Source organism: Meriones unguiculatus, chromosome 10 (assembly GCF_030254825.1).
Source record: "Meriones unguiculatus strain TT.TT164.6M chromosome 10, Bangor_MerUng_6.1, whole genome shotgun sequence".
Classification (NCBI taxonomy): domain Eukaryota; kingdom Metazoa; phylum Chordata; class Mammalia; order Rodentia; family Muridae; genus Meriones; species Meriones unguiculatus.
The window spans coordinates 114,591,051-114,605,932 of NC_083358.1; the positions used below are offsets into that span (position 1 = coordinate 114,591,051).

A 14,882-nucleotide genomic window follows, 5' to 3' on the forward strand; every position below is an offset into this window, starting at 1 on the left:
GGAGCCTGCAATGGAAGATGGAGGCTTTACAGTTGGGAACTCCCTGCTTCATTACACTGGTATGGGCCACCCTTTATCACTGCAGAACCTCATTTCTTCCAGCTAAACGGAGATTTCTGCACTTCCGGAGAGCTACTCCTAGAACAGGACCTCTTCCTCTGATCCCCACCTCAGGGAAGTTCTCCCTCTTCTAACTCCTCCTCCTCCTCAGAGAGAGGGAGCAGACCTGCCCACCCCCTCTGTGAAGAGGTCTCCATTCTAACCCTGAAGTTCACATTCACGGTTGGTTAGGCCACCAATCACTCTCTGTGTTGTAGCAGCCTGAGGCTTCCCAGGGGAGTCCTTAAGTCCCTCCTGTCATCCCAGCACTCCTGATAGTCACAGCCTCAGTTTCCCCACAAGCCCCAGGCAGGTTTGGAATGCCTTCCCTACTCTAGCAGTTACAAGGCAAGGAACACACAACCTGAGGAGACTATCCATGGCTGACGCTCACCCACCACACCCTGGCTCAACCTCTAAGCCTCTGCAAATCCCATAAATTCTCCTAACTGTATAAACACATTTTACTGGGCCTGGCCTTTCCTCCCCCACATTCAGCTCTTCTGTTCCACCTGGCCATTTCTCCAGCACCACGCCTCTGCAAGGCATCCTGTATTGCTCCTCCAATCCTAGCTGTTTCCCTGAGATCTCTGCCCCAACACCTGCATCCCATCACATCTCCTGGGGTGGGGACTTGTTTCCCTTATCAGGCTGCCCTCCTCCTTAGTTACACATAGTCCTTTGAGCAGAATTCCTGGCAAGCTAGAGCAGTGACAGTCACCTCCAAGTCTGGGGCTTATTGGACAGAGAGTCTTTGGGGCTGTCTCTGAGACAGGTAAAGGGTAAACAAGCAGGGGAAAAAAAAAAAGTAGAAAGGACCTCAAAAGAAGGAGAAGCAGGTGGCTAAGGAATTTAGTGTATGACTGGAAGTCAGGGAGAGGAGAGGAGAAGGGAGGGGAGGGGAGGGGAGATAGAGAGAGAGAGAGAGAAAGAGAGAGAGGAGAGAGGACAGAAGAGGAGAGGAGGGGAGGTAGAGAGAGAGAAAAAAAGAGAGGAGAGAAGACAGGAGAGGAGGGGAGGGGAGGGAAGAAGCTGGAGAGAAGAGGAGGGGAGGAAAGGGAAGGTGAGGAGAGTGGTGGGGTGAGAAAGGAGAGAAGGAGAAGGGAAGGGGAAGGGAGAAGAGAGGAAGGGAGGGGAGGGGAGAAGAATAAAGCAACACCAGCCCAGAGAAGACTGGAGAAGTGTCAGACCACAGGCCTGAGGTCTGTGAAAGAAAACACAGGCCTGGCAGTGACTCCCGCATCACTCCTAACCCCCACCTGAAGATCTGCAGAGGAAGAGGTGCCCAGGAAGTCTCATTCTGGAGACTGGAAGCTGGATTGAGGAAGTCCAGAAGGGCATCTGAAAAGACCCCTCATGCTGCTGAAAGACTCAGGCTCAGTTGGCCACCTGGGGCCCATAGGTGGCACCTTAACCTCCCAGGGACTGTCTGTGGCCAGCAAGGAAGGAGACACAAATCAGAGAGAGGACAAAAGTGGATGCTGGTTCTAAATCTCTAGGCAGTGACTTCATCGCACCAGCTCTGCTCGTTTTCTCTTTGCTTTCTGCTACCCTGAGCGGTGATCTCCAGAATCCTTGCCTAGACTGGTGAGTGTGAAAGCCACCACCTCCAAGAAGACCACATCTAGAAAATTGAATCTCCATTTTGGTGATACCTGTGGACCTGTGGACACAGGACAAGCACCTGCCAGATCTTCTGCTGGAAGCCACCTCCTTTTCTTGAAAGTATACGAGGTCCATGGAAGCCTCTGTGTCCAAGGAATTGTGCCTGAATCACCCAATATCAGTATCCCTCATCACCACCTCTGTGTGCCCTCTGGATCCCCAGGAACTCCGGGAAGAAAGTACAGCACCCTCTGCAGGCGTCACCCTGGACACACACACAGAATCTCTCCCAGCGGCCGTCCAGGCAGGCCACGGCAGGCCCTGCGATCCCCAGGGCCATGGAGAAGGAGAGCTCAGGACACTGTGAGGCTCCAGAGAAGCTGGGCCTCTCCTTCTCCATTGAGGCAATCCTGAAGAGGCCCACAGAGAGAAGAAATTTACCCAGACCACAGAGTAGAGGGGGAGAGGACTGCAGGCAGACAACTACCCCCGGTTCCAAGCTGGAGAGGCCCTCACAGGATCAGCCCCAAGGTAAGCGATTCCTGGTCATTTTCTTCTGTTCTCTGGGAAGGCTCAAATAGTCCCTGTAAATAAAATAGGGGGCTGTGACAACAAAGGGATAATGGGTTCTAAGCCACTACTTTCTAAGCCTTTCAGTCTAATGCAGAACTGTGGTATTCAGAGTGCAGAAGCGCATAGGCCATTCCGAAATGCAGGGACCTGGAGCTTATTCTCATGACCAGGCTATGGCTAAAAATTGTCAGTCCCATTTGCCCTGCACTGATAGGTGCTAGGCACTATCCTTTCAGTGGGGGCGGGGGGAGATGATAACTAGACTAATACGGAAAGAAGTGGACAAAGTTACCAAGTTACAAAGCCATAAGTCTCAATCTGAACTCAGGGCCTGGAATCCCAAACCCTTGCTTCTAGCCCTTTCTCTCCATGAGCTGAGCTCTGCTTGCATGGCTTCCAGTAGCTGAAGCTTTGCCAGGGTCTGTCCTCAGATTCCCCATACCCAAGTCTGTAGTCACCCAAGGGCATGCACCTTCAAGCCAGCACTGGATACCCTAACTATGGGAGCTGAGGAGCGGGAGCTCCTCCCTTAGCCTGCCGTTGTGACGTTAGAAGAGCCCCCGTCCTCTCTGATCTCAGCTTCACCCTGTGAACAGCTCAGGGAATGGGAGTCTTAGGGGGTGCTTATGAAATCTCAAGGGCCATTTGGTCAGGAGTCCAAGCTGTGGAGTGTCACACACCAGACCTGGGTCTTTCCCTCTCTCACCCCTTTTATCTAAGAAAATGCTGGGCAGGAAGCTCAGGGGAGCCCTCCCCCCAGCCAGGCTCCCACAGAAGTTCCTTACAGGGGCTGTGCTCAGCTACAGGCAAGAGGAAGACCCAGGAGTGATGGTAATGCCAGCAGGAGGGACGCTGTCTGGTTCCCTAACAGAAAAGCGCCTTGAGCTCAGCTTTCAGAAATCCACTGGTGTCTTCCAGTCAACTGAGGATTCCCAGAAGCCAGTTCATTAGGGGCTCTAACCTGATTCTCTCCTGCTGCAGCTGTATAAATGAATACTACCCTCTCTATCACAATAAGAGAATGCGGTGCCACTGCTCCTGGTAGCTGAAAAAGGCTGTTCTTTCTAGGACTCCACTGACAATCCTACCATGTTTAATGTGTGTGTTTCTGCTAAGCTCAGAACAGACACCAGAAAGGGCCAAAATCCAGCCACAGCATTAAAGGTGCCCGTGGTTCTCACAGCACTTGTTCTAGCTCTTGGTCAAATATGTGAGCCCCACTTTGGAATGAAAACCCCAAAAAAGGAGAGAAAGCACCTACAAAAACCACATGCACACTTACGACTATCACTGAAGCCTGGAGGCCTAAGGCCATGGGTGGGAAGTTATTTCCAGCCACAGTTTAAATCCATATGGCCCCCCTGCTGGAATTCAGCTTTCCCAACCCTCAGGGCAGATCCCGTTGACTTTAGGGACTCTCCAATGAAAAGCCACTAGGTCAATAGTTCTGTAGTTACTACCACCCCTAACTCCCTATGGTATCAAAGGGTACTGGCTAACCAGTAGTGGTCAGGATAGAAAGATTTCTTTTCAAATGGGTATATTTGAGCAAAACAAAAAGTAAAGATGAGGAAAGCAGAAGCAAACACTAGTGCGGACAGGATGCCAATATGGCAGCAAGTACAAAGGTAACCTGGGAAGGTTGTGGGACGCGCTGGGTACAGGGGAGGGACTCAAGAAAACTGACCTCTAAGTCCAGACATGGCACTGGTGCTTAGAAAGACCTTCAGCAAATCACTTCCCCATCTGGGCCTCAGTTTCCTCAAAGGTCACATGAAGCAGCAGAGCTAGGTCTCCATAAAGTTCTTCTAGCTCTGACATGCCTTGACTGAGTCAACAATAAACTAGTTGTTGGAAAACCCCAGAGGAATCCTTGGCCGTCATTTTTCTTAGCAGAGACTTCTTCCCTGCAGGATGTTGAGCCACAATGCCAACATTGTGGGAAGGGAGCAAGGTGGCCAAGAGGCAGACCCTGTCAACCACCCTTGCCCCTCCCTGACACCTGAGGAGCCCCAAGTGTAACTCCGGATGTATTGCTATTTGCCAGTGCCCTTGAACTCCTTGTGTTCTGTCCCTCCTCCAGGACAGAACCCTCCAAGTAGGAAAACACCCAAGAAGAGCAGCAAAGGGACAGGTTCCTCACTGTCCTCAGTGAGGGTTTGAATCTGAAATCTCCCCAATAGGCTGATGTTTTGAATGCTTGTTTCCCAGCTGTGGCACTATTTTGAGAAAGTAGAGGACCTTCAGGAGATGAGGCCTAGCTGTGCCACTAGGAGTGGGTCCTTGTCCCTAAGTTCCTCTCTCACTCTGTACCTGATCTATAATGATGTGAAAAGCCCCCCAATGTCACATACCCTGGGCTGCTCTTCCATCCCTCCCCTGCCATAGTGGACTACAGAGCACTGAAACTAGAAACCAGATGAATTTTTCCATTCTTAATTTTTCCTATCATGTTTTGTAGTTACAGCTTCACAAAAGTAACTAATCCAGCCCCTACCACTGGAATCATGTAAGGAGCTTACACTAACTGTTTCAGATCCCATGGCCATGATGGTGACACTAGCTCAGGGGCAAGACCTCAGATCTGTACTCTAGGAAACCCCAGATGGACCTGGGGTACAAGGCATTCTCTGAGGAAGCTGGGACTTAGAGAGGTGAAGGGGGGTTGTTCAAGTCTAAAGTTCATCAAGAGCCAGAACCAGGCCTATCATCCGGGCTCCCAGACCAAGCAGAGATGCTACCCACCTTAAATTTCCCAACAAGGAGAAGTAAAGTTCATTCCCCACCTTCTCACTCTTGAGGGTCACTCATGACCCTCTCAGATCTCAATGCAGTAGAAACATCTAAGCCTGTCTTTGTGAAAGGATATTGGGCCTAACTGCCCATTTACTCCTCTAGGCCCTGGAAACACAGGGACCTTCCAAAGTCAAGGGACAGCCAATCCAAAAGAAGCCTCTCTCAATATGAAAATATGAAAATAAAATATGAAAATAAAAAAGTCATCTCTGCTTATCCCACTGGTGAACCTCTGAAATCATAAACCCAGGGGGAAAGGGGATGAGGGGAAAGGGGAACCACAGCAGAGACTCATCAGTGGGGTAGGCCTCTGTGGACTGACTAGCCTCTAAGAAATCCTTTAACATTCCTCCCCCTGCTCATGAAGCTGTTTGACAGCCTCAGTGAAGAAATGCTAAGTGTATCCTGGGCAGGAAGGCAACGAAAGAGATGAAGGTGAATAAAACTAGAGGCAATGACTGCCCACGTATAACAGCCTGTGGTCAACAACCAAGAAAGTTCTTGCCAAATTCACCATGGAGCAGTGCCAACACAAGCAGTGCCCAGCTTGTCTGATGGAGCTGGCTAGGGGCAGAGTGGCATTCTGGGTGTCTGAGAAACAGTGAGGGTCAGCAAGATTGTTTCCTGCAAATAATAACACTATAACTCTAAGCTTTGACGGTGGTTTCTGTCACAGTTAACTCTACCATGGAGATTGAAAGTACCTATAGCCAATGTGAAAAGCATAGGAATGTTTGTTTTCTAATAAACCTTTATTTGTAGAAAGCAGACAGTAGGCTCTTTGGTCCTTACATTGTTACTGGGATACTCAAGGTCCCACATACTTGCCCTACTTGATTCTGCACCATCTCCCATTACTCTCTCAGACCCATTCTTTCCACCCACAACATATGCGCCTCTAACCTCCTCCCTTCAAATATCTCACATCTTCACTCTTTGAAAGCCATGCCCCCTCCCATGGTCCTTTTTCTTTCTTTTCTTCTTCCCCTTCCTCTGGTTAGTTTCCATGGCTGTTGTAACAAGCCACCACAGTACAAATCTCTTCAGAACACAAATCTGTAGTCTCTCCTCATTCTAGAGGACAAAGGTTTGAAATGCAGGCATAGGCAAGTTAGTTCCTTTTAGAAACTACAAAAAAACTCCCATCCATGCCTCCCTCTCTCCCATCTGCTTGTGGTCCTGACAGCCTGTGTCCCCCTTTACACGAGTCCTCCTCCCCCTTCTGATTGGGGTTTGTTGTCCCTCCTCTTCTGAAGGACTCCAGTCCCTGGATTTATGCCCACCCTAACTTCAGTATGATCGCACCCTGAGAGCCTTAATTATATCTACAGGGACTGTACCCAAATAAAGCCTCATCCACTGTTCTGAAAAGTCTAATCTGACACATATTTTTGGGAGCACTATCCCACCAAATCACAGGTTTCTCACTTTGGGCCCCTTTTACTTTACTCTTCTTCTTTTTTTCTTTTCTCTTCCTTTCCTTTTCTTCTCTTCTCCCTTCTCTTTCCTTTTAATATTAGCCTTCACTTTCTCCTCTGAATTTCCTGGAATCAAAGACAGATGTTTTTCCCCGGACATCTGGAGTTGGAGCCTATGACCGAGGAGCACAGTGTCCCTCATGACTTTATGATTATTGGCTTTGTCTGACTGACAAGTGGACCCAGGGACTACCATCAAAGCCGACAGGAAGGGCAGGAAGATTCTAGATTTGTCACTTTATATAGCTGTGGGAGAATGCCTGGCATAAACAGTTTACAGGAAGAAAGATTCACGTGGGCTCACGGTTTTAGAGAGTTTGATCCATGGTTGCTAGTCCCGATGCTCTTGGGTGTAACGTCGTGATAGTGGGAATGTGGAGTGAGGCAGTGCTCACCACATGGGAGGAAGCAGAGAAAGAGTAGGGACTTGGAACCCTGTATACTCTTCAAAGGCATCAAATCCCAGTGACCTACGTCCTCTGGCTATTCCCCACCTCTGAAAGCTACCACAACTTCTCAAAGTAACCTGGAGAAGTAGAGACCAACTGTTCAAAGCATACACGAACACATTCAAACTGTAGTAAATGGATGCTGGTACTTCCGCCAAAGGGCATATGGTTTTGTCTGCCTCCTCTGGATCCCGTGGATCTCACTTCTACTCCCCCACTACCACAGCTACAAATTAACTTGGAAAAAGAGACATTTTGGTCCACCATTTCCTTGCTTCCAACTGCAATTTATTGACCCCATTGCTCTGAGCCTATAATGGCACATCATAGCACATCCCGGCATGTGGCCGAGAACACCATGCCAGGAAGCAAAAGTGAGAGAGAAGAAGGGATGGTAGTAATGTGCCCAACTATTCAAGGGCACAGCTACAGTGAACTGAATCACCACTTCCAGGAACTGGTCACCACTTCCTAAAGTTTCAGAACTTCACAACACCATGGGCTGGGATCCAAGCTTTCAGCAAGTGAGTCTTTGGGGACAGTCTGGATACTGTAGCAGAAACACGCCTCCCATAAGAAGGCTCCTGGGGCATGTAATGGTTAGTTTGCAATCTCTAGAGTGAGAAGGGAATAGCAGCCCAGGCAGGGCTGGTAGACGAGATGAGGCCTCAGAACTGGAAGCAGGCCAGCCCACAGTGGGTCTGCTAAGCCAGCAAGAGGTGGGATATTGTTACTTTGTATTCCAAGAGGAATGAACAAGCTTTTCTGAGTGTGATGCTGGAAAATGTACATGGCCATTATCAATGAGAACTCTTTGACTACAACTAACAACAACAACAAAAGTCTCAGGGAAGCTAAAGGGGAGATGGATGTGGGCAGCCTTGAAGAAAATTAAACATTCTTCCACACTGTGTCTGGGAAGCCAGCAGGGTTTATGATGGGAGCCCAACCTTAACACTACCTAGTCTCTCTAGCTGTTTCTCTGCCATTTGGCTCTCTCTCATTGCAAACTGGTACCCTCCAAATGACTGCCAATAGCTTGTAGAGTGGCATCATCCTACAGTGACCGCACCAAAGCTCTTTCAAGTCCCAAGTCTTAATGCCCCAAAGGAGAGACTTCCTGACAGAGCTTTGAAAAGATAGCCACCTCACACCAGCCAGGTGAGGCCAGAGGCTGTAGCTGGTGGAAGTGCGTGTGTTTGGGTGTAGAGTGGTGGCTTTTACTTGCTGACCTCCTCCATCACACTGTTCCACACTTGGGTGATGGCGTATTGCCTTAAGGTTCTTTTCAGTACTAATAGGTTGCTTGTAGTCTCTGAGTATGCAAGTTTTTTCTTTCTTTTCAATGGTATATTCCTATAGAGACTTTCTACTAATAATGCTGGGAAAGGGGTAATTGTTAGTCATTTATTGGTCAAAGACAGCTCCTCTCTCTGTTTGTAGAGCCATGTGACTCTAGATGTGTCTAGATTTTAGCAAAAAGAATTCCTGTGTTATTGGCAGGAAGACTAAGTAAATATGGATTCTCTCATGGAATAAAAACAAGTTCCAAGTACTTTCTGTGTCATACACTCTGGATACACAGCTTGTATTGTTCTCTGAATAATCAAAGTACAAGATGGGGAAGGCCCAAGGTTTGCGTGGTAGAACATGTGAAGTGTGTAGATTCATACACACACACACACACACACACACACACACACTTCTCAGCAAGGAAAAGAGGCATTGGTGTTGAACTATGACTGCACATGAAACTTACCTGTCACTCTGTCCCTGAAACCTCTATCGTTGGTTTCATCTTATCAGACCTAAGAATGTCACGACAGTTGGTCATAATGATATAGCAGAAATGAGAACTTGACAAAAGGTATCAGAACTCACAGAGGGAGTGGTGAGCTCTGCAGAAGGAGGGTGTCAGAGAGGAGAGAAGCCTGGATGGCAGTCATAGGAATAGAAGGAAGTGTGTTTCTCACAAGAAACAATAAAATTCAGTGTGACTCCATCTAAATATCCCCAGGCAAAGCCACATGAGACAAAAGAGCAAGGCAGATTGAAAGCCAAGTTTATTAGTTAAAGTTTCTATTGCTGGGAAGAGACCCTATGACCACAGCAACTCTTACAAAGGAAAACACTTAACTGGGGCTGACTTACAGTTTCAGAAGGTTAGTCCATTATCATCATGGCAGAAAGCATGGTCAGGTCTAGGCAGTCATGGTGCTGTACCTGAGAGTTTTCACATCTTGATCCGCAGGCAGCAGAAGGAGACTGTGCACCACACTGGGTGTAGCTTGAGCACAGGAGACTTAAAAGCCTCCTCCACATGACACACATCCTCCAACAGCATTGTCCCACTGCTTGTTTGTCAAGCATTCAAACACGAGTCTCTGGGGGCCATTCCTATTCTAACCACCACACCACCAACCCAGCCCTTGCCTTTCAGTATGAACATCAGCATTTTTAAAAGTCATGTGTAGAGAGCTTAGGCTTCCACTGACTTGGAAGAACACAGCTACTTTGGGTAGGGCACCCAGTGTGCCTTACACACTTCAGTAGGAGACAACTGCCTTTAACAGAGAAGGAAGAAAAGACGGAGAAGGAAACCATGAGGAAGTGTTTGTATGTATATGCATGTGTGTGTATGTGCGTCTGTTTTATATGTGTGGTGCCTGTGTTGTGTGTGTGTGTCTGTGGTATATGAGAGTGTATATGTGTGGTGTGCATGTATGTGTATGGGTGTGTGTGTGTTGTATTATGTGCATGTTGTGTGTGGCATGAGTGTGATGTGTGTGCGGGGTTGTATATGTATGTGTGGTGAGGTATATGTGTTATAGTGCTTATAATATATAGGTGTGGTATATGTGATGTGTGTGTGTGGTATGTGTATATATGTGTATGTTTGCATGTGTGTAGGGGTGTACATATGACATGTGTGGAATATATACATGTGTGCATGGTATATTGCTTTATATGTGTCTATGGTATATATGTGTGTGTGTTGTATGGAATATATGTGTATGCAGTATACGTGTGGTCTATGTACTGTATCTGTGTGTGAGCACATCTGCTGAAGTCCTATATGTAAAATATCATAAAAGAGGGTCACACGCATGGAAGATACCCAGCTGCAAACTTCCTACAAGGAGCCACTACACTTGTCATCAGTGGGAGCCTCCAGCAAACCCAGATCTGGGGGGCTTCTCCAGGGCCTCTTCCCATTTGTCTTTTTCTGTATCCTTTCTTCTCATCCCTTTCCACTGTCCTCTTTTCCTTCTTTTGTCTACTTAACAAAAAAAGTGTTTATCGCAGAAAATAGAAATACATATTAAAATGTTCAGGAAAATGTAACTATAGTACTTCCATCCAGCCATCTAGCTGTGATCACTGTCATTACTTTGATAGGTGCCAGACACCAAGACAGAAATTTAAATATGAAGGCTGCTTGCTGAAAACTGAAACTTAGCACTCATTTCTTTTCAAATCTGTGGTGTTGTTCTTGGGAGATTCACAGCAGACCTGGGAGGGAAGGGAACAGTTGCTGTTCCCTTTGTGCTTTGAGGTGCGGCAGAAGCTTGCCAGACAAACTATTGCAGATATAGGGAGCAGTAAGAAAACATCTGGAGGATGAAAGGCTATGGACAGTTGGGGAAAATCCAGATGTGGTCAGGTATGGTTGCAATCCTGGGACTAAGGAATAGGGAGGGGCGCCGTTGGTAGAAGGTAGGACGGGACTAGCCTTGATTGCCAGGCTGAAGAGCTGTTCTACTCTGTAGGTACAAACAGAGCTATCCAAAGTCCTTGACTGATTAGAAAAAAGAGGCCGGTGCTGGCCAGCACTGAGAGTCCCCTGGCTGTATCCCAGTCACATGTGTCAGGTATTTCCAGCCTACAGAAATGCTGCAATTTCGCCCAAAATACCCTGCGTGATGAACTTGTTGCCTTCAGTGACAAGGACAGCTGTATTTCCAGAGGCTTCCCCTGAGGTAAAGAACCCTCTGGACCGTTAGCTGCACAGCCAGGGCCAATTAGCAGACCACAGAGAAGGAGCAACCAGGGGAGGGAGTCCAGTGCGGAGGAAGAAACACCTGTTTATAATTAGGTGGCCTAATCACCTGCATAAATTGTGTATTTCTTATGATCAATGGGCTAAACCACTCAGCTTTAATTAAGTTCTGCTGATTCAGTCTCTTTGAAGACTCGCTCGAGTGTGATTCACTGCTCCCAGAATTAACAATGGCCAGAAGAGCCATGAAAAAGGTGGCAGTTCCCACCACCTTAGTCCACCTCTCCCTGTCCCCACCCCCACCCCAGGTGCTCTTGTCCATCTTAGAAGATGGGGCTGCTGGGCAGAGATGGAGCCTTGAGCTTCCTGATTTCTTCGCCAGGAATCTGGGAAGAAGTTGCTGGGCCTAGACAGGAACCCAAAGATCGCTTCACTCTACCCAGTGACCCATAGAAAATGGAACCTGATGATCCCTAGTCCACTGTGAGCAGGGATACAGAACACTCTTGTCCTTGCTGCTATGAAGGACCCAATCCTGAGCCTGGACCAACTTCCCCAGCGGGCTCAGATTTTTAATGTCTTAATGAACAAAACCCCTGAAGCTTCAAAGTCAAGGAAAAGGTGGACCAAAATGTCTCTTTTTCCAAGTTAGTTTGTAGCTGTGGTAGTTGGGGTGTAGAGGTGAGATCCATGGGATCCAGAGGAGGCAGACAAAACCATATGATCCCTGTATCATGTTCCACTTCGCCTCCATCCACAATCACCTTATACTGCTCTTCCTCTAGTACCTGAATCTGTCTCTCATGACCCATGATGATCTGTCACCTGGCTTCAACCTTCTTGACCTCTGGCAACCTCTGCCAGCACATGGTGGAAGGCTAAAGCACTGACCTTCATCCTGTCCGAACTGTCCCTTTGGATGCTGCACTTGCCTCTTCCTCCCTGCCCTGCAGTCCACGGTGAGACTGACTCAAATCCCCCAGAGAATCTCAACAGTCCCTACCACTGCACCGTCCTCCTTCCCAGGCATGGGCAGAGAGGCAAATATGGCAAAGTCTATACTTCAGATTTTGATGGCGCCATCAAAGTTGTCACCACACCTGTAATATCGTACTTCCTTTCCTGTAGATTAGGGACAATTAGATGATACTGTAATGGGAAAAACCACAAAGTTCGGCCCCTAACATGATTCTTTCAGGAGTCCAGCTGGCAGCCCAGTGAGAACATTGCACAGAATGGCCCTGCTCTACAGATTAAACAACATGGTAGATTAAACAACATCCAACATGGTAGCCCCCCACCATGCTTGGCTGCCCTGCAATGGATACATGGCTAAGGAGTGGAGCTCTCTAGTTTGCTTACTTTTGATAGTCACTCTGAGCTAGTAGCAGCTATTTTAAATAATACAGCTCTGAAAACTTAACTTCTCTGCATGAAGTCCAGCCTCAGGTCCTAAAGACTTTGACTCTGTGTCTCTGACTCTCGGGTTCAAGTCTATCTGTCTCTCCCCCAACTGGACCTGGCCTTGGTTGGGAGCCCAACAATTGGAAGTGACCTCAGTTCTGGAGTTCTCTTACTACCATCTACATCTCTCTAGTTTGGGATTGTTCCCAAAAAGGGAATTATAATAAAAATCAGCATCAGAAGGGAAAAGAATATGATCAAAATATATTGTTTGTAAAAATAAAACTCTTTATATGAAAAAAAATCACAATAAACTTAAGAAAAAACATTGTGTTATAAGGAGAAAACAATCAGCATTCGCTACTAAAACCAAGAACCCACATCCAGTCTTGGGGAAAAGGCCTGACATCTTGAGCCAAGAAAGCTGGAACATTTGGAGCTCAGCCTCCCCACGAGTGTGAATTTTAGGTACCATCATTTTTCTTAGAGGGATCACTAGATACACTCATACCACCACTATCACCATCATCATCTCTCAGAAACAAATCTCCATCCCAAGCACGTACGGTTCCAAGTGACATATAAGATGTTTCTAGCCACCCTGTACCGAGTCAGGCTGTCCCTCTTTGTACAGTCAGCAGGCAAGCACTGAACAGAACAGGATTTAGATCCTTTCTCTTCTTCATTCAGCCTCCACATGATGCTGTGGGTGGGGAAAGCCTTGTATCCTTTAATAACAGTATCACACACATACACACAAACAACTTGAAGCAAATGTTTTGTTTGCTTGCTTGCTTGCTTACTTACTTGTTTGTTTGTGACAAGGTTTTTCTGTATAGCCTTGGCTGTCCTGCAATCCCTTCGTAAACCAGGCTGGCCTCAGATTCACAGAGATCCACCTGACTCTGCCTCCCCAAGTGCTGGAATTACTTGAAGCAAATATTTTATCAAGGAATTGCCTTAAGCATGAACACGTGGTGGACTAAGTTTCTTTTTGTAGAAAATGAAAGCATTTGTTCATTCTTGGTGGAACCTACCTTCTCGTTCTATCTCCATGCTCTTTTGTTTCCTGTATTTTGTTTCCTGTCTTGCACTCCACACTGACTTCAATGTCCTCTACTCAACAACTCTATATTCCCAGGATACTGCTGCCCTGACGGTCTAGAAGCTTCTCTGTGTTTTTTAATGACTTTTATAAAATGTTTCTTTATCATTCCACACTGAATGAATGAATGAATGAATGAATGAATGAATGAATGAATGAATATACACAATCCTCTTAAGCCTGGCTACTTAGGGTCCCTCACCCACATACAGGCCCTCAGTGCCTGTTAGAAGCTGGGCACAGAGCCATCCATCATACTCCCACCAGTGGCAACCTGCACTTTGTTCCTACCTCAGTTCCCATTGGCTTTGGCATTTTTGAGGAGACTTTAAAAGTGGATTGACAGTAAAAGTGGGAACATTAAGAATGGGTGAGACCACACAATCTCATTCCTACAATGGAGAAGACAACATGGTTAATTTTGAAAACAGAAAAGTGTCCCTGGTTGCCGTGTGCACTTTTCCTCCTCAGCAAAAGGTCCCCATCCAAGCATCCCAAGAGAGAAGGATTGTGGAAGGTCAGGGTAGATTTAGCATTAGTCATCTATCATTCAACACCTCTCCTACCTCACCCTACAGATGGCCAGAACAAGAGGAGAGAGTGGATTAAATGTGTGCAAGTTGTGTAGGTAAGTCCAGAGTGAGTTTGGGTCTTGTGATGTGGTTTCTACCATCCAGTGACAGCAGGATTGCTGACAAGCATACACACTCCACCCCCCAAAAAAGTGGAGAGGAATGTTAGTGAATCTTTTCCATTATTTAAGTACCAGCATCTTCCATGGAGTACCTACTCCAGTTCCTCTGCCAAATTGGGATGCTACCTCTCCTTTTAGGCCACTTCAGTTCTCATCACTCATCTACCTGACACATGACAATAGATGTCCTACAAAATTTTCAGGCATAGTTTCCAAAATGTCTTTTCTATTCCATGGGTTTAGGAACAAGTTAATCATTTGGATCAAACACTGATGACACGCTCCCCAGGTATTGGTTGGTTAATCTGAGATCCGCTCCTGCCTTTAAGAAGTACGCTATCCAGAAAAATAAGCATGGGCTGCCTCCTAGTATGTTTGTGTCCTCCAAGCATGAGTGTGCATCTTCCCTGGTTGGGAGATGTTAGACTCTCCAATATCATCATCACCTGAATGTGAAGACCATTTGCGCTGAAAGTTTGCGCTTTTTCTACACTCCTGCAATTGTTCCAATTAAGACTGCTGCGGCCCCATCTTCAGAAGCCCTGATCGGAAAACAAAGCACACAGTATGGTGGCTCCACCAGCACCCCCTGTAGCTTGGCTCCTCGAGGAGCTATTGGCCAAGATTCCCATTCTGAAAGAGCTCTCTGGGAGGAGCAAGGGCATAGACTACTTATCTC

The 14,882-nt window shown here is 47.1% G+C and overlaps 1 protein-coding gene across 1 annotated transcript in view; it reads left to right on the top strand.

Annotated features, from left to right (window-relative positions):
- The window catches only part of Isx (intestine specific homeobox), a 176,713-nt gene that overhangs the window by 155,886 nt on the left and 5,945 nt on the right, over positions 1-14,882 (top strand). The window contains exon 4 of the mRNA XM_060363328.1: positions 1,887-2,235. Within this exon, the coding sequence (XP_060219311.1) occupies positions 1,887-2,235 (349 nt within the window). The remainder of the gene's footprint in view (positions 1-1,886; positions 2,236-14,882) is intronic.